Source organism: Acinonyx jubatus, chromosome A3, assembly GCF_027475565.1.
Source record: "Acinonyx jubatus isolate Ajub_Pintada_27869175 chromosome A3, VMU_Ajub_asm_v1.0, whole genome shotgun sequence".
In the NCBI taxonomy this organism is placed as follows: domain Eukaryota; kingdom Metazoa; phylum Chordata; class Mammalia; order Carnivora; family Felidae; genus Acinonyx; species Acinonyx jubatus.
The window spans coordinates 4,099,609-4,122,376 of NC_069388.1; the positions used below are offsets into that span (position 1 = coordinate 4,099,609).

At 56.9% G+C, this 22,768-nt stretch overlaps 1 protein-coding gene across 5 annotated transcripts; it reads right to left on the reverse strand.

Annotated features, from left to right (window-relative positions):
• Positions 1-996: 996 nt before the first annotated feature.
• On the reverse strand, positions 997-21,379 carry EDN3 (endothelin 3). 5 transcript variants are annotated; one of them, XR_008289018.1, is made up of 6 exons: positions 20,964-21,379; positions 20,052-20,340; positions 6,352-6,525; positions 5,321-5,398; positions 4,127-4,314; positions 997-3,028 (listed from the first exon to the last, which is right to left on the reverse strand). XR_008289018.1 is itself a non-coding variant. In XM_027046602.2 (5 exons), exons 1-5 carry the CDS (start codon positions 21,013-21,015, stop codon positions 3,025-3,027), a joined length of 597 nt encoding a protein of 198 aa, XP_026902403.1. In that variant the 5' UTR covers positions 21,016-21,376; the 3' UTR covers positions 1,005-3,024. The 5 variants fall into 5 exon arrangements, 3 of the variants coding, with proteins under 3 accessions (XP_026902403.1, XP_026902402.1, XP_026902400.1); XR_008289017.1 differs by having other exon boundaries at positions 998-3,024; XM_027046602.2 differs by lacking the exon at positions 4,127-4,314 and having other exon boundaries at positions 1,005-3,028; positions 20,964-21,376.
• Between the last annotated feature and the right edge of the window lie 1,389 nt (positions 21,380-22,768).

Genomic DNA, 22,768 nt, shown 5'->3' on the forward strand with positions numbered 1-22,768 from the left:
TGCCCCTCCCCCACTCACGTGCATGCTCTCAGTATCTCTCTCTCAAAATAAATGCTCAAACATGTAAAAATGTAAAAACCTTTTTACATAGATTGTTTCTTTCCGTGGACCTCTGGATAAAGCAATGAGGTAGGCAGGCTGGTATTACCATACCCATTTGATAGACAAGGAAACGGAGGCCCAGTTTAAGGCTGGGCCCTTTGATGATCTGGTGGCAAAGCCAGCTCTCCAGATGCGACCGCCCTCCCTGCGGGCCTCACGGGCGCACAACCTGGCGGGGACAGCCCACGCCTGGCCGGCGCTCTGCCCTCTCAATCTAGAAAAGTCCTCCACTTGTGACCCACGAGCCCTGCGTCTACCTCCCGCCCTGGGCCCTGTCCACCCCTGGAGCTGGCCCCGCCCCCCACGTCCCGGACTCCCCTCCTCTTCCTCCACCCCGATCCCAGGAGCGCCGGGCAGGCCCGGGCCTCAACCGCTCCCAGGTCCCGAGCTCTCTTCCTGCTTCCCGTGGCGTCTGCAGTCTGGCGGTGGCCAGCGCGACCTCGGGCCCTGCGCGTGCCTCCTGTGGACCCTGGCGGCTCCTCCCGAGCCGCTTCACATCCTGCGGAAGAAAAATTCGTGCTGATGCCACCGGTTCATCCGAGTCAAAATTCTCCAAAATGAGCTTAATTAAAACGAGAGGCTCTTGGGTTTTCTCAGATTGGATGCGATCAAACCCGCTCAGAACAATGGGTTTCTCATTGCTCTTTAGCTGAGCGTCTGTCCAATTCCCTGCCCCTGGTAGGCGCCAATCCTTGAGGCAAGAGAAAGAGAGAGAGGAAACGGGAGGAAGGACGGGAAGGGGACAAGAAAATGAAGAAAACCCAAATCCTTCCGGATGCTTCCAACCCCCTCCGCCCAAGACACCCTTGTCGTCCTCAAGGCTTAAAACCATTGCAACCTGTGGAGAATATCAAACAAAACGTGGTCACTTGAGCCTACTCATTCCCACAAACCGTGAGCAGCAAAGCAAAAGACAATGCCCATCTGAAAGGCTGAGAAGGTCGACTGCAGGTTGCTGACCGTGACCGCTCTGTCCCCGGACTCCTGTTCTGGCATTCCCATGGCCTCTGCGGTGCCACCAAGGTGAACGGGACAGGTGCCAGAGGAAGGAGCCAGTTCTCTCCCCAAATTTCTCTCTTCCGAAACTGCCTTGGGTTGTTTCTCTTCCTCGGATGGTCCCCAAATCCCGCTCCTTCCTTAAAATCCAAGCAGCGCTTGTTTGCCTCCCTCCATAATTGACTTTGGATGGATTCTACTTCCTGGACTATAACTCCCTCCATGCTCTCCAGAGGTCCATGAAAAGTTGATGTGTAACCAGGCATATAACACCAGCGAGAAGAACCCACAAATCAGAGCAAACTTCTAGATTTTTTTTTTTATTATGCATTTGACAGTATTTTCTGAGTGTTAGCACAACGGATGAATTTCTCTCCAAGATAGCATCCTGCCACAGAGCCAAACGGTGCCTATGCGTTTTAAAAATGGAACTCAAGCTCTAAGGAATATGCGTTTGGATCCAGAACACAATTTAAAATCGGTCTATATATACACAGTGGCTTTACTTTGAACAGATCCACATAAAGGAATCGAAATAAAGAGTTTCACAATAAATAGTTGCTTCTCTAAACTGTACACATTCCTGCTAGCAAAGCACTGCCCTCCTTTTCCGGGTGATAGGTACTCCCTTTTCTATCTGTAAGAGCTCATGAAATAACGCACGCAGAATTTAGCATTTGGTCAACGCCAACGCTCTGTCGTTCACCACCTTAAATTTTCCCGCGTGGTGACCTGGGCATGCCTCCCATGTGGGTTCTCATCTCTCTGCCAGCTGGGGGCGGGGGTGTGTGTGTGGGGTGGGGGGGCGTCTGCATCAATGACGTTGGCACCAAATACTTTGCCGGATACGCACGGCAATCTTGGGCCGGCCGTAAAAAGCACAGCGGAAACAGATCGTGACCTGTGGGGCGTTACAATCCCCAGTGGTTGCCAATTACATAGATAAATAGGAATTTACATAATTTACAAAGAGTTTGCATTTGTGGCTTATTTTGAAGCCGTTCCCCAAAGATCCACATTTGTTCATGAAAGCGAATATTCACCCAAATGGCCTGGAGGGGAGGCCGGCGGCTTTTACTGTGGCTCTCTGGGAAGTGCCTGGCCTGCCTGTCCGCAGAGGGCTCAGAAGGGCACCTGATCGAGGACAGGCTCGCAGCCGCACGTGTCGGGGTTCAAAGCCCACACATACTCGTGTTCTTCTTTCCTCGTCACAAACATCAAGGTTTCTTTTTTCTCTCGTCCTCTCTTTCTCAAAGATACATTCTTTTAGTGGGTACCGTGCACACCTGAAAATCGCTGTCTAAATCCTCCTAGAAGCTTCAAAGTCCTCAACTCCTGCAAAGCTACGCTCCGCATTCAAAATCGACGCCTGGCGCCCTCCCTAGCCCACAGCGCGTGCCTTCTGGATGTCAGGATGGGAGCGTCGCATGCTCCCGCCGCATCGGTTGTAAGGGACGCGTGTTTACGTTTGCAAAGTCAGCCTGGAGCCCACTTATACTCCAAGAGAAGCAAAAGCCAGCAAGCGGCTGGATGTGCCACGGCGCTCCAAAAACAATTTCCTGCCTGAAACCCAAGCCGCGGGCGTCAGGCTCTGGGGCACATCTGGGATCATTTTACCCATTAGAGAAACCGGGTCGTTGGGGCTGGGGCATTCTTGGGTGAGGGGTGTACTGTTAAGCGTGGGCCTTCTGAGTGGGTTTTCCCCCCACCAGGCAAAACTCATTCCTGGTCCTCCAAGAGGCTGGGAACGTGAACCGGGAAGGAGCGGAAACTGAGGCCTCCCAGAGATGGGGTGCTGCTGGCCTGTGTCCGCAGGGGTTCCTGACACAGCAGAGGGGGAGGCAGAGCGCGGGGGGCCCACCGCCGGGCAAGCACGTGATGCCAGAGGCCTAAGGCCTGCTCGCTTGGTCGGTCCCGGACTTCAGCCTATCTTGGAGAAAGGGGCAAAAGAGAAAAAGAGGTTCGTTATGAAGGAGAGCGCTTACCGGCTGGAAAAGGGGACATCTCTCAGCTCCCTCTCTAGCCCTGTCCCCTGCTCTGAAGTGACCCTTCCCACCAGTGCTTCGTGGCAATTTCAGAGCCTGCCACCCACCCGGGAAGGTGTGAATGAATCACACCAGCAGAGGCGGCCACTGGGAGGTGCCCCACAGCCTGGTCCCGTCTTTGATTATCACAAGCTCAGGACGGTGGCAGCTTCCAATCTGAGAATGCTTATCTGGGAATTGTTAAGTCGAGTCTTGCAAGAAAGCAGGGACCATGGCTTATAAGAAAAGACTTTTCTTCCCACATAAAGCTTCTTATGGGAGCTTTACGTGAATCGTGAAAACCTGGCAAGAGTCTCCTTTCCAGGCCCCAGTGGGGACACGTGTGCGTGCTTCCTCACCTTCTGGACGTTCAATGGAACAGTTAAGAGCAGCGACAGCAAAAGCAACTTCACGCTTTTTCCGTGCGGGGCTCTCTGGCCTTCCTTGAACAGACCCAGCATATTCCTACCACAGGACCTTTGCACTTACTGTTCTCCCTCCCTGAACTCTCCTCCCCTTCATCATCCCCCTGGCTCACCCCTTGACTTCCTGCAGATCATTCTGCCAAGGAGACCGCCCTGTCCACCCAATCCCAAACTGCAACCCCCAGCCCTGGCACTTCCTGTCCCGACCCTGCTTTCCTGAGTTACCCACAGTCAACCACGGCCCGGAAGTAGATGTTCCTCCTTCCGATACAGCGTCAGGAGGACAACAGTAACCTCGCGCTGTGTCACAGGCCTGTGTATTCAGCTCACTCACATCTTCACGCAGCATTTTACCACCTCTCCTCGTCACAAGGGGGGTGAGTACAAACCCAACGTTTTGGGAAAGAGAGACCACACTCACGTGACTTTTATTACAGGAGATTGCCATACTTGCCCTACTTTATGACCAGGTATCATAGTTACTCTCTCCCTGTGCCTGATTTATCAATGCGACATCCTGGTAGAGGGGTGTGTGTGTGTGTGTGTGTGTGTGTGTGTGTGTAGGGAAAAATGCAGTACCTATGGGCGTGTCCGCGGTCCATCTGGAACGAAGCCCCCATGGGGGAGGGGGGACGAGTGTATTTGTCTGCGGTCAGCTCCCCACATTCTGTAAGTTCCGCAAACGCAGCCCCTCCGCCTCGTCCCCTCCCGCGTCCCCGACTTCCAGAGCGCTGCCCGGCATGTCGCAGGTGCACCACACATCTTTGCTGAATGAATGCATGAGTGAATGAATAAATGATGTAAAGGATGGATGGTTTTAATCACAGCCCGTCCTCGCCGAGAGGAGCGTGGGTTTGGGGTGAGGGAGAGAGAACAAAGCAAAAAGAGGCAAAGCAGGGACCAGCTGGGGCCTGACTCACGCTCTCCCGGGGCCTCTCTCTGCCGCCTCGCCCACCCCCCTCCTCTCCATTCGTATTACAGATGCTGACGGATCTCTCCGGACGACTAGAAGTGACTGCCACCGGTTTGGAAAGCCTCCTGTATACTGAGCAGGGTTTAATCTCCCCTTGATCAGTCCCTGTAGGAACCCAAGCCACCTCCAGGCTATTATTATGGACATAAATTACCGTCCCATTGCACATGTGTAGGCGAGCCACTAATAACAATTTCTGATTGATAGAATGACAAGTAAACCGAGTCTGGCTGCAGGAAACCCTCAGAATCTCTCATACAAAAAAGACAAGCAGGTTAAAAAAAAAAATCATAAGCCCGACTGGGGGACATAGACCGTGTGCTGCCAGGTTTCACCCCCCATCCAGAATCAGCTGCTGAAAACAAGAAATGATTGGGGTGGGGGGTGGGGGGTGGTAAAGACCACACGTTGCTTCAGGAAAAAGAAACATGGGCCCAGGTAGATGAGCCTGGGCAGGGAAGGCGGCGGGGCTTGGGGGGGCGGGGGGAGGTGTCTCCGAGCAGCAGGGTCAGCAAGCTGTGTCCAGGCCCAGCGAAACCCAGAGCCGGATGTCACTGCTCTAGAGTCACAAGGGAGGCAAGGGGTCAACTCCCGTGACAAGAGCGGCTGGCCGGGGACAGGGCAATGACAGTGACCACAGCTTCAGCCTGCTCTGTCCCCAGGGACAGTCTACCAGAGGCCCGGTTCTGTGGGTGCAGCGCCCCACGCGTGGTGGGGCTCCCACCGGCTGCCCTCACAGATCACTCGCCACCACATCCTCCTTGTCCCCAAGGGTGCGTCGCCTCAGAAAGTATCTTCACCTCCTCGGACGCAGGCCTCCATCGGCACCGCCGGCTGGCTGTTCCTCATCGTCAGGATTTTCTGCTGTCCTTGAGTTCCTGGGGGGAGAGAGAGCTGGTTTGGATGAATCGACCTGTACTTCTGTCTGGCTGGTTTTCGGTCATCAGATCAGGACCTGCTCTTCCCCACCAACGAGCACGGTAACACATTCCCCAAAGACCACGTCTCAGGCACGGTTTCTGAAGGTTGAGCCCCCAGTGGGTGGATTTCTACCAAAGTAGAGCGTCTACTCCCTCAATGATTCATCAGATGTTAAGGAGTCAAGAAGAAGAACGCAGTTGGCCCTGGGGTTTCCGACAGCGAATCCTGGGTCCCCGACTACTAAGGCCACCACCTGCCTATTGAGCGGACGCCCGTGTCAACGGTCGTCCCACGTCAAACCCGCGGTCTGCCCATTTAGCCGGGTCCCTACCGAGTCACAAACCTCTCTCCGGCAGCCAGAGTTAGGGCTACAGGGTCTCAAACTCAAGGAGTCCCCAGAGTGAGGTGATGTGCAAATACAGGGGAATGGACGCAGCACACCTCCCTCAGAGGTGAGTGGCTCCCTCAGTTCCAGCCTATACTGGCCAGGAGGGAACGCGGGGCCCTCCTGCGACCAGATCGTCCCATCTGCGGCTCTTCGAGAAGCTAAAAATACGCGTGTGGCAAGGGTGGGTAATTCTTCAACGTTTAAATGTTGGCAACTCACTGAGATTTTGGCAAAGTTGCCGTGCGGTCCACAAGTGTGTCTGCAGACCAGACGTGGCCAGGGCCACGTTGCGGGCTCTGTTCTGAAAGGCAGCAAGGAGGCCGGACGTGGTACCCACCCGCCCCCACCCCTGGAGCCAAGGGCACCCACGTGCGGTGTGCAGCCCACTAGACCACACCAGCCAGGGCGCACCCAAGCCCTCCTGCCCCAGGCCCCGCGCCCCGCGCGGCAGTCAGACTCTCCCAGCCTGTTTTCACCCGGAGCTGCAGCACCACGGGGGTGAGTGTGACGGGGACGTCGTACCTGCTGACGGCCAGGGTGCGGGTACAGAAGTGCAGGCAGGCGCTGTCCCGACTCCGCACACAAGCGCAGCGCAGCGTCCGCTTGGACGGCTGTGGGCTCTGCGGGAACGGCCCCGCGGACCTCTTGCTCCGGAAGCTTTCTCTGTAGTTGGACAGTCCATAGGGCACGGTCCGTCTGCAAAGGACAGAGCAGCGTCAGGGCCGCGTGTGGACGAGCGCCACGGGCCTCCCCACTCCGGGGGCATCCGTGGGGGCGGAGCTGGCCAGGGCTGGGAGACCTCTCTCTCAGCAAGAGAGGTGGGGTCCAGCGACACCTTGAGAACTGGTGTCCCCGTGGTCCCCCATGCTCTGTGCAGGGAACCTTTCAGCCGTCTTCCCCAAGCCCCCAGCAAGGGGGCTGGGGCCGAGGGGGTAGGACGGTGGGCGGCGCTGGGGGAGGAGGTGTCAGCACTCGAGGTGCGCCCCCAGTCCCGGGTCCTTCGAGGGCGGTTCTGGGCTGTCTTCCCGGGCCCGAACCCCGGACACTGACGTTCTGGCTGTCACGCGTGCTGGTCTGCCTCGTCCTTGGGCGAGCGCCCGGGGCCGGTCATCCATACCAGTAAGAGGCCTGCCCAGCTCCCAGCCCGAGGCCGGCCGTGCCCTGCCCGCCCAACAGCCAATTTCTCGTGTGCGCACATCGCCTCGCCGTCTGCATTAACGGGAATACACAAATGTAATTATGGCCATTGTGGACACATCCTGGCCTCCAAACACGGGTTTACTCGAATACACAAACATCAGAGGCAAGGATGGAACTGTCCTTGGGGAAAGGCTTATTTAAAAAATCTCATTTAGAAGTCTGAAAACGTTTACCCGTCTCACTTACGGCTGGAGCTGGACGAGGCTGTCGGTGTCATTTGGAACAATTAACATTTGTCTTTTCCTTATGCTCATCTACATCCAAACCATCACTCTCCAGAGAAGGGGGAAGACAGCCAGGCGGCAGTGTGGTGGGAAAAATTAAAAGCATATGCTTAACTCATTAGCACCATTGAATGGGACTGGGGGACAAATTGCTAATAACCAGAGAAAGAAAGCTTATATGGCCAAAAGTTACTTTTCCAACAGGGCCTGGTTTTCCAAGATGAGCCACCTTGGTTTCTGTGAGCCCCACGGAGCATCACCAATCACCCGCCTCAAAGGGGATTCTGACATCCTCTCTGGATTCTCAAAATAAAATCAAATTGGATTTACTTTAATTTGAAACACACATCAGCATCATGGAGTCTTTTCGGGGTGGTGGGGGCGGAGCGGGGGTGGGAGCGCCCCCTCGCGACCTGATGCTTGGAACCCACTTCCAACGTCCCGCCCTGCTGGGTCGGAGGCCAGAGCAAAGGAGCGCCCCCTCCCCATTCATCTTCTTGTGTCTGTGCTCCGCGTTGTGGCGGGTTCCTTCCCAATGGGTAGAAGGTGGCTGCCTCCTGCCTTCGGTACTGGCTCGCAAAATGGAGAAAGCAAGCAGAACCCAGTCCCGTTCTGAGCCGAACCTTTGCTAAAATCCCATTTCTTCTCAGGAGTGGGATGGCAGCACAACAGAGACTGTCGTGAGGCCGGATCTGGCTAAAGGTATGTTCTTCCGGTAATAGGGCCGCCTTAAGTCTCAAAGTGTTGACATTAAACCCGGTCCCCATTTCTTGGTGAAAATTACACACGAGGAGTAACAACGCTCCCGTGTTTCCATCAACGGCAAGACTACCGATTTTGAAATTGCCGTCAGCTGATGGTGCATTTGCGTGTGCACAGCCACTCGACTTCAGCAAAAACACTCCAAAGTGTTTCAAGTAAGGAAACAAGGCAACATGGCCACTCGACTTCGGCGAAAACACTCCAAAGTGTTTCAAGTAAGGAAACAAGGCAACATGGTATTTGTCAATAGAGCAAAGCTAAGCGCTTTCCCAGCAGTCAAGTGCAAGGAGCTCGTATGCAAATGAGTCCTTGCGATTTTCAAAGAATGTTCACAGAGAGACACTGCCCCCTCCGCTTCCTCCCCCCCCCATCCTAAGCCTGGAAACCCCTGCTCCAAGCCCTGGGGGTCCAAGAATGCTCCCCTCTGGCCAGTTGGTTTAGCCCACTGCTCAACAGCAGGGTTTGGAGAAGGCGGTTCTCTGCAAAAAGTAGGCAGCTCTTTCCTCTGTTCGGGTTTCGGTTAAAACACAAGAGCTCCACACAAAGGAGACGCGGACGAGAAGATCAATCCAAATGCTCTTAGACAAGACAGAACACCCTTCCGGCGTATCTTCACATGCGGCGTCTCACAGGGTGTCTGTCTGTGCAATAAGCTGTCCTGCCACCTACGTACGTTCCTTATTGATGGGGGACGGTGGTGCCAGTGTTATTTATCACGGTGTTCCTTATTTACCACTTTTTCCTAAATGTCACCTACGAATGTTGTTAAATATTAAACTTCCAAATCCAAATCCAAAAGCAAAAAGAGATTCACTGACCAAATTCTAATCTCCCAGGAAAGTTTATCACAGGGGGGGATAGTGCACAGGAAGCGCTTGATTTTTCTCTGCAAGAAGTTTTTAAAATAAGGAAAATTGCCTTTTTTTTTTTTTTTTAAGATTCTGTTTTTAAGTTCAGTGTTGCCTTCTCATATAAATGGATTTGTTATCTCCATCTTTCTGATTAGGAAACTGGCTTCTATACCTGAACTTTAAATTTTGTTTAATGTTTTACTATTTATTTTTTGAGAGAGAGAGAGAGACAGAGCACGAGCAGGGGACGGGCAGAGAGAGAGAGAGACACACACGGAATCCGAAGCGGGACTTGAACCCACAAACCGCGAGATCATGACCTGAGCCGCAGTCAGACACTCAACTGACTGAGCCACCCAGGCGCCCCTATACTGAACTTTAAAGGAGGGATAGAGACATTCACAGGGGCCAGCCAGAAGCAGCAAAAAGAGATTCACTGACCAAATTCTAATCTCCCAGGAAAGTTTATCAAATTGTCATTGAAAACCCAGTTTTTCCCCCCACCTCACTGAGCAGCATTCAGCAAATATCAGACTGGACTGGACTCTGGGTGAACATCCATGAACAAGACAGACAAGACAAAGTGGCCCTGTTCACACACAGCTTTAATCCACCATAGGGGTTGGCAATTTGGCAATTTATGGGTTTCATCCAATCAACAGAGGGTTTTTCTTTTCATTTGACAATTTTTATGAAATTGAACATCCCGATTTCCAGCTTCTCTCAGATAACTAGAGGCTGTATCAACACCAACCCCAATCCCCGACATGGCTCAACCGTCATCACAAGCCTAGTGACAAAGTCAGAGATGGGGCATGAACGCTCTATTTTGCCCCAATCCCTGCAAACACCTTTCCTTCTGCTCATTTGTGTTACGGGTCCGGCCCTCGTGGGCATCTGAGTCTGGTGGCCTGTCCCATAGCACCGGGCCAGACAGGTCACAGGACACACATGTCACAGAGGGACAAAATCAGCCCTCGATACCATTTTTATAAATAGAGCTGTCTGCAGTTTAAAAAGCCCACATTCCAGTCTCTGACACAAACAGACTGTTTTCACTTCCATCAGAATGTCAATTTGAGGCTCTACTTCCTCTGCTCCCATTCTTCCTTCTGAAGGGGGGAGCAAAGGCAGATTCACCCTTGGGCCCAGGGAACATACTGTACAGAAGGTGTGACCCTGCCGGCCGACCCCGCAGCCCACACGGTCATCAGATACCTCACGCCACTCCCCGGAGAAACCACTTCTCAACCCCAGTGTGCCTTCTAACGGCCGCCCCATCTCAGGTCTCCCGAACTTCCTTCCACAGAAGGCAAGTCCCGAGCTTAGGAATGCCTTCTTGGGCAAGGAAGAAAGTGTGACCTACCTTCGCTCATTGCCTTGGTCCCCCTAACCGGGGAGAACTGTGAAGAAAGAACTCTGGACCAGTAAGACAGGAGAGAGTAGCCACGGGCTATGGCCATCCTCTTCCACGAGCACCCAGTGCACCTGCTGAGCCCAAAGGTGAGAAGGCAGGGGGGACGCAAGCCCAGAGACAGGAGGACCCCTCTTAAAGGACTTGGAAGCCTGGAATCCTCTAGAGCCTGAGGCCAAGCTTGGTTGCGTTTGTCTCCTGGAATCTAAGCGCCTACCTTTCCTCTGGGGGATTATCCCTCCCTCCCGTGTGAGGTCTCGGCGAGACTGTCCATCAATGTGCCTCACCTGCCCCTGAGGACTCAGCAGGTGACCCGAGTTGGGCAAATGGGATCCTGTCTCTCCCAAGACACCCGAGTGGGGCAACACGAGATCAGAAAGCTACCGTTTCCCAGGGGGCCCCACGCTGCCTTGTCCATCCCATTGAGCCCCTGGGCCCGCAGTCCCGGTCCCCCTCCTGCTTCTGACGCTTCTTCTTCTCAGTCTGTGTCCTTCCAATAAATGTCCTTTATGCCACATTAGTCTAGACTAGGTTTCTGTGGCTGGTGACCAGTGACGGCCAGCTGATCCGGAACTCACTTTCTTGCGACTGAAGTGACCGTGACCTCTTGGATTCAACAGGAAGACCCAGAGTGTCTCCAGCTGCCGGAAATTTTCTCCGTCGCAACAAAGCACAAAAGAGTGGGTTCAGAGTCAGGACAAAACCCAGCAAACTAAGCTGGCTGGAGTCCTTTCCTTCCAGGTGTGCCCACTGTGAAATGTTTGCTTTGAATCACGCTGCGCTTTGGGCAGGTTAAAGCAGGTGGACCACTCACTCTCCTCCGTTTCAAGATGCCCGGAGCCGAGCCCCAGACTCTCAGCTGACCACCTCAGAAGCCTTCGCCTCCAGCGAATCGATCCCCCGTCCACCCGTCAAATGCTTGTGCAAGTCTGCTGCGGGCCAGGCCTCGTGCCAGACAACCCCCAGGGGGCCCTTCCGGCCTCCAGGAAAGAAAACAGACCAGGAAATACAGCTCCTCAGCGACCCTGTTATACAAGCAGAAGATACACACGTGCCTTCTGGTTCGAAAGGGGACGACACAAATCTTATGCTCACAAACAACGTGAAATGAACGGGCAATCTGTAGCTCTGCTTCCCCTGCAGAAAATCCTTGCATCTTAGCGTCGAAAGACCCCAAGGCAGACCGCTCGCCCGGCCACCAGCCCGTGTGGAGAGTCTTCCTCCCGCAGCCTCAAAAACACCCAGTGATCCTCCAGTGTTTAGAAATATCAAAAGTCGGCAATGTGCTGTGTGTTGGTGGTTAACTATTTTTTAGGACACTCATCCACCCCCACCCAAAAAAAAAAAAAAAAAAAAAGTTGAGCTTATCCAGGACTTGGCTGTTTGTTTGGGAGTATTATGAGAATAAGAGACATTTCAGAGTCTGCGGAGGGCTGACCCCATCAATAAGACCCAAGAATGATGGTCGATTCTACATCTCTACTGGCTTCCTTCTTGTCCCTCCTGATCAGGATTAACTGGGTCTCTCCAACCGGAACCACTGATCATTTCTGTCTTGCTCACTTCCGCACACAGATGTAGCATCTGGCTCAGCGTGGTGCTCAGTAACACCTCAATTATCTCAGTAATAGGTACGTGTTGAATGAACGGAGGAAGGAAGGCGTGACTTCTAAATGAGCCGTTATTTCTGGGCTACACCCCATCTCCCAAATGTACTGCCTTCTTGGCTGACTTATCGGACTTCTATGGTTGCCCTCAACTGGCCCATCCTGGAGGGTTTTTTCCTGGAGAGAAGGGGGTCTCCGGATTCCTCGAAGTGAAAGATCTATGTCTTGACAAGAGCTCCTGCTGGCCACACCAGTGGCACGACGGAAAAGCCAGTTGCATCAATGGCTGAGGCACCAGAGGGGACTCCAGAGGGTCGCTAGGCTGACCCAGGTCTCTGGTCCAAACGGAAGACTAGCTTACTGAGAGCCCCCGGGGAGTACCTTTCCTCTGAGCCTGAGAAAGGAAAGGGCTGGCTGGACCTCTGGAAATGTCTGTCCATCTCCATACTCCACCTAGAGATCCCCAAACACCCGCATCACCCCGTCTCCAAACAGCATTGGCCGGAGCAGTCCCGACCTTTCACTCCAGCAATAAAACCACAGCTAAATGGCGGGGCGGCGGGGGGGGGGGGGGGGGTCCCTGTCCCCCAACAGACTCCAAGGTCTCACCACCACGCGTTGGCCTAGATTGTTTACATGCTCTTGTGTCCTCTTCCCATCTAAACAGGCTGAAAAATAACACCGAAGCCACAGACTTTATCACAGCACCTGCTCCCTGGGACACAGGCACATTCTTCCCAAACACAGCACACACCCATGGAAGGAGATCTGGAGGCACGAGGGGTCCAAGGAAAGGGGAGCGGAAAAATGCTCCGTGCTTATGGTGTGCTGTGAGGTTTTTGAGAGTTACGGCTCAAAACAGAAGTTGGGGAGACAAAGCCTTCCGCTATGTGGGGCACGAAGCCATCTACGGAACCCTGCAGATGTGTGTTTTCCCCTCCGTCTCGTATGGCCCTGAAAGCGTGCACGTGGGGTTTCCTTCCCCAGCCCCCCGTGACCCTAATGGATTCCGGGGCAAATGTGGGCAATTCCACGTCTGTCTGGCACGGCCTCATTACAAGTTTATGCAAAGCCACACAGATGTGGCTCAAAATAGTTTCCAGCAGTGGAAACAGTGGAGGTAACATAAGGAGCAGATCCTTTTTCAGGGATGGAGGGGTATTCGCAGAGGGATAAAAAAAGAAAATACAGACGCCATCACACATCCCTTTAAAGAATCCACAGTAAGAGAAGACGCTCTTGCTAATTTTCAGGAAACTCCACCATAAGGATGGAAAATCCGACTGAACAAAGACCTACTCTCCAGCGCAACTATAATAAAGACTCGTTTTCCTCCTGATCTAGTTGTTTGCGTCCTTGGGTCATGTCCTTTTGGTAGCCCTGATCCATCGGCCACTTATCACAAACTAAGAATAATTGAGTCCCTGTAGAGACACGGGCTTTACCGCCAACCGAGAACTCAATGTTGGGGTCAGGGCAAGGTGAGTGGGGCAGGCCGGGTAAGCGATGTCCAGTCCTGCCTTTATTACAAATGCTGATACTCTGTTGATCATGAATTTCTTGCTTTAATTTTTTTTTTTTTTTAAATACCGCATTAACATTCATTCATCTTTACGACGAACGCTTGGGCACACCTTCAGGGATGTCACCGGCCTCACCCTATCCTCGACCCTGCCCAACACCCGTGGAAACAGTCCAGGAGAGATACACACACCTCTGCTTTCTCGCTGACTTGCTTCTGACCTTTGGTAGAACTTTTACGCTTCCTGAGGCGTGAGTGGAGCTGTCCCCCCCCACCCCCGACACACACCCCGCCACGGGCCATTTGCCCCATTGCCACTTTGGCCTTCGTGCCTCTCAGGGACTCCTGAAATGAATGTTTCCTTCTGTAAATTGCTGGGCTGGGACACAGGGCTCCCCGGCTGCCCCGTTCTGGGGTCACTGTGTGTCGAGGCCTCCTGCCCGGTCGGGCCTGAGCAGCCCATAGAAGAAGGGAAGGTCTGCACCTCCCAGCCCTTGGACAAGCTCTCCAAAAGCTCTGGCCTCCCCAAGGCTCCAAGCTGGGGCGGCTGAGAGAGGCAGACAGATACCCCATCCCGCTGTCGGTCCGCTCGAGGGACACTTGCTGGGTGGGCAGGAGTTTACATCCCAAACTCTGTCCGGACACGCGGCCCTCCCTTGGCAGTAAGACGGCTCTCCCTTCCTGTCCCCAGCAGGGGCAAGAGTGCGCGTGTCCCATTTCACGGCACCACGTTTCCACCTGACAGGTGACACAGAAATGAGAGATCATCTCCTGCCGAAGGCGGAGTGCCTCTCGCGCAGGGTCGCCTGGGGGTGTGCGCGGCGGTGCGGTGGGTCCCCAGGGGGCCCGGGCCTGGGCGCTGGAGCAGAAAAGCCGGGCGAGGCCCCAGCACAGCCACAGGGCCTCCTGAAGGAAAGCGCCTTTTGCTTCCCAGCTTCCTTTGTTTTAAATTCTTGCAGGAATAAACCAGACAGGAGATGTCAGAGCCTTTCACCTGCCTTCAGATTTAAGGCCAAGTTCCCAGCTGTGAGGTCCCTTTCATCTAGCAGAGACCCAAATTCGCCCCCCTGGGGTCACACGGGGTCACGCCTTTCCTTCCACGCTTTCTTGCTGAAAAGCAAACTGCCCCTCGCCTCGAGCCCCTGTCATCGTGGGGATCTGCTGCGCTTGACCAAGCCCGTCTCTGCCCCTGCACCCCACCCCCCGGCCTACTCACACCCACCCCGGGGCACAGAAAGGGGCTCTGGGGCCCAGCGACCCCTACAGTGAGGTCACCTTCCGTGCACCGACCTCTCCAACAAACTGAGGCTTAGCCCCAAGGCCCTCAACTCCTAAAGACGTATCTTGCCGTGAAGTGTCCCCAGGGACACGGTACCTGAACTCAAAACTTGGATCTGAACATTTACCAGATTTCGAAGGAGACAGACACGGTTCCCACAGGGAGAAAGGCTCACAAAGTCAAGCAAAACCGTCAGCGGTTCAAACTCACGTCCAGTCTGGCCGACAGCATCTTCTCTCCCGTGTCCTCCTCGCAGGCGCAAGGCGAATTATTTTCTGTAAACCAGCGCGCAGAGTGTCTCCTGGAATGGCTTCCTGGCAGAGCCCCTTCGGCTCCTGGGCAGGGTCGTCCCCGCAGACCAGAGGCCCGGCGTTTACTCGGGGGAGCACAGGAGAACGCGGACAGACCCCTTACGGAGACCTCGCCATGAGGCACTTAACAAACAGGTTCCAAACTGGCCGTTCACATTATCCTGAAATGACAGACCCTGGTGGCTGTCCCCACCTCCCCACTAACGGAGGGGAGCCCCAGGCCAATGCCTACACAGAATGCCAAGCCCCAAACATTCCAATGATTTACCAAGGGGACAGGGAAGCAAGAGAAAGCAAGGAGGGGCCGAAAGGGCGGAACCAAGTCTCACGGAGCCTGGAATAACCTTTGGCCGGAGTGTCCTTATCAAGCCGCTTATCGGCAGCTGGAGGCAGCCAGGCACACCTTTACCCCCAGGTCTGTCAACCCTGTGCTAATGCAATGCCAGTTAGACCTTCTAGGAGCGCCACTGAGGGCTGGAGATGGTGTGGCTCGCTCAGTGCTAACCCCTCCCCACCCCCACTCCTAGGCCAGGCAAGACCTGCGGCGGCCGGTCCAAGGAGGTGACCTCAGCCGTACTTGAGCAAGAACTTTCTGCTCACGGGCGCCCCCCAACCGCAGCATGGGGCATGGCAGGAGGCACTGGCCCCGGCCTAGAGGTGGTACCGTTATCTTTATGGTCGTGTCTTGGCGATATATTCACTATATTCCGTGTCCCCTCTCCCTTCTGGCGTCACTGTCACACGTCTTTACACACGGGAGTCAGTCTCTGTCAACGATGGCCGCCATCGTCGTCATCGTCTGTGTCGCTGTGATTATCACGACGGCCAGAAACACTCCGACCCTCCGCCTCACCAGCTACAACAATACGCCCAGTCCCGACTCAGGGGGCGGGCGATCGCACCACGGGTGGGCAGCGGGCCTCACATCGGCAGGACGCTGGGGTCCCAAGTGCGTCCATTTCCCTCGGACGGTCTAACGCGTGGAATGCGCCTTCTTGCAAATGTGAACGTGACCTTCTTGAACGACAAAGGAGGCAACGATGAAGGCAGCGTTGCCTTTTTGTGCTAAAATACATTAAAATACAAGTTCAAGTGTTTTTTTTTAATTACCGTCATCATTATCGTTTTTGTTCTACTTCTTTGGGAGAGGAAAAGAACCCAACACAAACGTCATTCCCGCTGGGCCGAGTCAGCGTGGCAGGCTTCGACGCAGCGAGGGTGGCGGGCCGGTCATCTTGTGAGGCCACCACCCCAGGGTCCCACTGGCGCTGGCACCTTACCCAGGGGGCGCTCAGAGAGGGTCACCACACCCAAGTCAGTCCGCTAGCCAGCCAGGACACAGGGCAGAGTGCCTACGTCTGGTGCCTTCCCACGAGCAGGGGCCGTAGATCCCAGATTTTCCGCCACAGTTGAGACTGCACACATCCGCACGACCCGCTTCATAAATGCGTTCCCCCTGGTCAGTTCACGTGGCCCAGAGCTGCGTCTGGAAAACACGCTCCCCATCACAGCACACAACGCCTCTCCCTCACTATGTCCTTGGAGTGATGAACAGGAGGGGTTAATTTTATGTGTCAACTTAGCCAGGCCACCGTACCGATACTTGGTCAGGTGCCAGTCTAGATGTTGCCGAGAAGGTATTTGTTTTAGATGTAAGGTTAAGATCCGCAGACTTTGAGTAAAGCAGATTACCCTCCGTAATGTGGGTGGGCCTCAACTAATCAGTCGAAGGCCTTAGTGGAAAAAAACAAAACAAAACCAAACCGGGGTGCCTGACGAGGAAAGAATTCTGCCTCCAGAATGCCTCCTGTGGGCGTATGTGCACATACTTGCACGGACATCTCTACACACACACACACACACACACACGCACACACACACACGTGTCCTATTAGTTCTTTCTCTCTGGCGACCCCAGCACAATCCCCCACTGGGCTCGAGGACACTTCTGTTTCTCAAGCACTCGCAGAGGACGGCCCCGTGTGTACATGTGTGTAAGTGCACACTCCACTTGCTCACCACCTCTTCCCCCGTTATCGTATTCTTGGCAAGCTTTCCACGATCCTAAAATGGGATATGTGTTTCTCTGATTTGGAGGTTTTTTTCCCGTTTTTGTGGGCGATGGTGGGATTGTCGGGGGAGGGGTGAAAGCTCCCCGACACGGCCGAGGGGAGTCACGAAGACCACCCTGTGCCGTGGCTCCGCGCCTCCACAAGCCCAGGAAGTGCACCTGCCCAGGACACATTGGGTACCTCTTTGGGGCCGGCCACACGCTTCCCAGAGGCTGAATGGAAGTCACGGGCCACACCCCCCCGAGAAAAATCCACATTCCCGCACGCGTCTGCTGGGATGCGCGGGCCTCTGGAGAGCGTGCACGCACGCTGGAACAAGAAGCCTTGTTTGTGGGAGGAAGCACGGCAGACCCGAACCTCAGTGACGGCGAAGACAGGAAGGAGCGCCAGACGGCCGGACCTAAGCGAAGCCAACCCGCGGTCCCGAACGTCTAGCACCCGGCAGAGAGCGCTCGCCGAGCTCGGTCTGCAAGAAGGAAGCCCGTAAAAGTCTGTGGCAGAGCCAGACACCCTCAGCAATTCCACCCGCGAGATGCTTCGCGAACCTGGTCTCTCGAGCCCTCACCGGACGTCGACTTTCCACCGAAGATGCAGAAGGGGCCTCGGCGGTACCTCGCACGGTCCACCTGCAGCTTTCAGGTCCTCGGACACGGCGCGAGCGACCACACTCACGGAACCCATGTCCTCCCGAGGCAGAGAAGGACTGTGGGGTCCGTCTTCGCGCAACATGAGGGGCCGCAGGAAGACGTCACACGCCGCGACGTCACCCAAAGTCAAGACTCTCGACGTAGGCATGAAGATCAAGGCCGCTGCGATTCCCGGCGCAGCGGCGAGGCCAGAATGCACATCACACGCGGGAGAAGTTTCCACAGACCGGGAGGGTCTGCCACGGGAGGCGGGGGCAGGAACGGAGAGGGACCCGGAAAAGACCTCGCTGCTCTCCACCGTCGCCCCTTTGGCTCAGCTCGGCGGCTGTGTTCTTCCTCCATCCTCCGAAGGCCCACGTCCCCTGTCCCTAGCCCATTTTCTCACGTTCCCGTCCTGTCCGAGATGTCTACGGACCTGTCTACCAATCTATAGAGTTTGGGAAGGAAGGAAGGGAAGAAAGGGAAGGAGAGAGGCGGGCGAGGGGAGTGGTGAGGGAAAGAAGGAAGGACCCAGAGCATCTGGAGAAAGCTTCCCTATGAAAGCGATTTTGCTTGTCTTACTTCAGAGTGCCCATCTGTCTGCTGTCATTTTTTTTGTACACAGAGCTCTCAAACACCATAGTTCATCCTTCTTTCCTAGTGTTTAAAATGAACCGGGGTCAGGAAAGAGGGGAGGAGGTCAAACCGCGAGGGAGGACGCCAGCAAGGCAGCCGCCCTAAAAAATTAAAAAAGTCAAAGGCCCATAGCTTCATACGCGACAACTCGGAATTACGAGACACGGCTGCCAACAGACCAGAGGGTGTTTGCTGAGCCCCTTGGGCGCATTTCAAGCAATCAGGCCTCCAGCCGCGGCCAGGAGCCCGGTGACAAGCAGGGAACAGGGGGAGGTCTCCGAACCCTCTCCTGCCCCCCTCCCTCTCTCCTCTGCCCCAGGCCCGCTGCCCCTAATTCAGTCGGCTCTCCTTTCTCCTTCTATATGCACAGCTTGGGCCCCTGGCTAAGGCAAGACGCAGTCCAGTGTTGACTGAAACCGAGCGTGGGTCCTTCTGAGCCTGGGACCCCCGTGCGAGTGTCGAGGTGGTTCAGCGAAGCTGGCCCCGTCTGCCGCTCTGGCATAATGGGGTCACTTTCCAGACCTACCCCGGATGTGCTTAGAGATCCTGTCACCTGGTCTGAAAGCTATTCGACCCCTCAGGGGTACCCTCCTCGGTGCCTCCTTCTGCAGGGGCTCATGAAACGTGGCGGGTGAGCCCATCAAAGCTGTCACCTAGCGTGCTCAGAGGCTGGGGATGAAGGAAGCCGTGGGGGACGTGAATCGGGGTGGCCCCAAACACAGCAGCAAAGTCACCTTTCCCAGCGAAAGGTCCCCATTCACCACCAGCTCCTCAACAGGAATCCCCAGTAGGGCACCAGCAGGAGTCCCAAGAGATCCCAAGAACACCTGGGGAACCGAACACGGAGTCCCAGATTTCAGAGCTCGGGGGAGACAAAGCCCAGGAGGCAGGTGACCAGAGCAAGGTCAAGCCCTCTTTACTGTTTGTAAGGCGATGTTTCTGCAGAAGGAGATTCCCAAATCGAGTAAGTGAATGGGGGACACTCAAATCCTCCCACGGCAGAGCGCACTCTCTACCCAATGGCCTTGGAAGGTGGACTCCAGACCCCAGGACTCCCGGTGGCACTGCCCTGGTCCTACAGAAAGAGCCCCTAGGGGCTGGAGGGGAGACGGGGAGGCCGTCTGTGGCAGTAGGTGGCAGTGGGCGACACTGGGTGATGGAGGCCAGCTTGTGGCAGGACCAGTCAGCACTGCACCCCCAGGAAGAAAGGAGCCTGGTGCCCGTGGAATTTCACCCTGCCTGGGAAGTTTCCACCGGGCCCTGCCAGGCCCACCCCTGTGTTCTCTGGAGAGCACGCTGCTTTCGAGGAATTTGAAACCCCTTGGAGCCTGGCAGGGTCGGGGGGCAGGGGGGCCCATTTAGCCCCTGGGGCAGGAGATAACTTTCCTCAATCGAAGAAAGACTTCTCAGGTGTCTAATCCCTCTGGCCAGCTCACCTCTCTCGGAGGGAGGGCTCCCCCTTCCACCGGATCAGAAACTCTGAGATTGGGTTTCTTCCCGGCCAGGCCCTCAAAGGGGATAGGAGACACATCCCTGGGCGTGGGGGGCAGGGTGGGGGGGTGGTGAGAGCTGGGGGCCGTGCCAGGGCAGGCTCCCGGCTGACCTGGCAGGAATGGGCTAAGGTGCTGGGGGGGGGGGGGGGCGCGACAATGTGGGCGGGGCCTGGGAGCCCCCAGCCCTGTCATCACTTCCCACCACCCAGGACCGGGCGGACTCACTCAGGAGTGTTGATCCAGATGATGTCCAGGTGGCAATAGTAGACGCACTCCTTGTCCTTGTAGGTGAAACACGTGCAGCGCCTCGCTCGGGGGTGCACAGGACCCCCCTCGGGGGCCTGTTCCCCAAACCGCCCTGGCTCCTGGTCCTGCCCAGGGCTTCTGGGACTTGGACTCTGCACTGCTGTAGTGGCCACCGCGTCCTCGATGTCCCCCTCGGATCTGGCTGCAGGCGGGGCCCCAGGCACGCCGCTCCTGCCAGCGTCCCCAGGCTGGGGGCGAGGCACCAATCCTGCAGGAGGTAGACGGAGGGGCTCCTGAGCATGCAGAACCCCCCGCCCCCACCCCCGACTCACACCCCCACCGTTCCCAAGAGCCTGGGGGAGAGGGACAACCAAACTTGCTGCACTTTCTGTAAAGCCTCCAAGCTCTGCCACATGTTCTGAAAAGTTTGCAAACGCTACGTGCACAGTTTCGGAAAAGTTTACGAGTTGCGTGCATGACTCGGGGAAAAGCCTGCAAGCTATTTTCACTTTCCGCAAAGTCCGCAAGGTACTTGCGCCCGTTGAAAACTTTGCAATCGTCTTTGCACAGTTTCTGAACAGTTGGCAAACTTTTTTGAAAAGTTCCCAACTTCGTGAAAACTTCAACCCGGTCCGCGGCGCCGGCCGCATCTCTGGCTTTCCGGTGGGCCGCAACCTCCAGAGCCCCCCCCCCCCCGGGGGGGGGTCGGTGTCCCGCTCGGCCTCCACCCCCAACCTCCGGCCCCAGCCCGCCCCCGGGCGCCTCCGGGGGTGGGGGGGCGAACCCAGGCAAGGGACCGCTCCCCACCACGCACCCTTCCGCGCGTCCCCCGGCCCGGGGGTCCTTTTGTGTGCGCTCGCGCCGGGAGTGGCCCGCGCCCCGCCCGCTTACCTGCGGCGGAGGTCACCGTGAGCCCGAACAGGAGCCACAGCCCCAGCTCCATGAACCCCGATCGGGCGCGGGGCACCGGGCCGGGGGCACGGACGCCTGTGGCCGAGAAAGGGCGCTGGGCCCGGCGCGGCGGCCTCGCCCTCCGGCCGCGGGGTCCGAGGCCGGCGCTCGCTCGCTCGCTCGCTCGCTCGCTGCGCCCCGCGCCCCGGCCGGGAGTTGGCTGCGCCGCTCACACGCGTCAGAGCGCGCTGCCCATCGCCGCGCCGGGCCGGCTGTGGGCTCGGGCTTTTCTGGCGCCCGCACCACCCCCTCGCCTCCCCGCCCCCCGGAGGGGCTGGGGCTGCCGCGCGGGGCCTTTGAACCTGGGGCGCGCCGGGGGTCGCCTCCCAGCGCCGGGGAGGGGGGAGCGGGCGGCGCGGCGGCCCGAGGCGCACCCAGCCGGCCGGGGGCGGGGGGGCGCGCCGGGGCCGGGGCGGGGGGGGCGCGGCGGGGCCGGGAGGCCGCGCGGCGCACGCTCGCGCACACGCGCGCGTGTGCACACGCACCCGCGCGCGCTCCCCCTCGCTCCCCGCCGCCTCGCTGTCCCGGGACCTGCAGCTCCCACCGCAGAGCGCTACCGGCGATTAAGGGCCGCGCGCCGGGAGGCTGTTATCTTTTATCTCAGGGTCTCCTGGAGAGCAGCATTTCTCCGTGGTCGCCCAGTGACACCTCACCCTGGCACAGACCGTCCTGCCAAGGCCCCGGGTGCACTTTACACTCGTGATTCACGGGCACCGGCAGGCAGCGTCTCCCTGCCTCTCCCGGGAGCTCGGAGCCGGCGGGTGTGGGCGGTGGCAGGGGAGCAAAGTCAACCCAGAGGCAGGTTAGCGGGTCTGGGCGGCCCGGCCTCGCCGGCAGCTCGTCCTGGACCTCCTGCCCAGCGGAGGGCTCCCGGCTTCCCCTCCGTTTCCTCCGAGGGCGTCCAAGTGCAAAGTACTGAGGGCCCTTCCACCCACCTGGGCAGCACAGAAGACAGGGCTGCTTTATGTTGCTGTCGCGTACCACCTGCCTGAGACCCGTGCCTGGGCACCCGGGAAGCTCTGACCAAAGAGTCGGGGAGTGAATGAATGAACGCTTCCCAGGGATTTGGGCCCGACTGCTGACCTCTGAGAACACCTGGACGCCCTTGGACCCCCTCCCTTACCAGCATCCCCCCCGTCAGAGGGAGGGACGACACGCAGAGGCAGGGCTCCACCTGGCACTGGGCACCTGTGCTGGACTGGGGTGCCAGGGACTCCCTGCATGGCCCGGGGACTCTCCGGGGACTCCCTGAATGGCCAGCTCACGGGCCAGGCCACACGGAGGGCACGGGTGGTCGACATAACACACGTCCCAGGTCCTCTGACCTTCCCCCCCGGGACTACTCCCCTAACCAGCTGCAAAAGTCACAAGGGTGTCACGACCTCCACCCGGCTCTCTCCCTCTGGGACACCAGTCCTCTGAACACGGCCACCGTGCTGGGAGGAAGCCCGAACGAGCCCGCACGCAGAGATCACACAGAGCAGCCAACGTGGAGAGAATCTGAGGCCTCACAGCCACGGCCAGTGCCAGCCACGGACACATGAACGCACGAGCCGAGAGGTGCCCGGAGCCCCAGCCTCCCGGACTGGCCCCAGCGGACCGGCTGAGTGCTGACCCACGGAACCCACGGAACCCACGAGCGCCACAGATGGTCGGTTGTGTGCACCACTCAAAGCTGCAGAATCTGCCGAAGCCCCCAGAACTGAGCTGACGCGGGAGCTTCTGGAGCCCCCCCCCACCCCTTC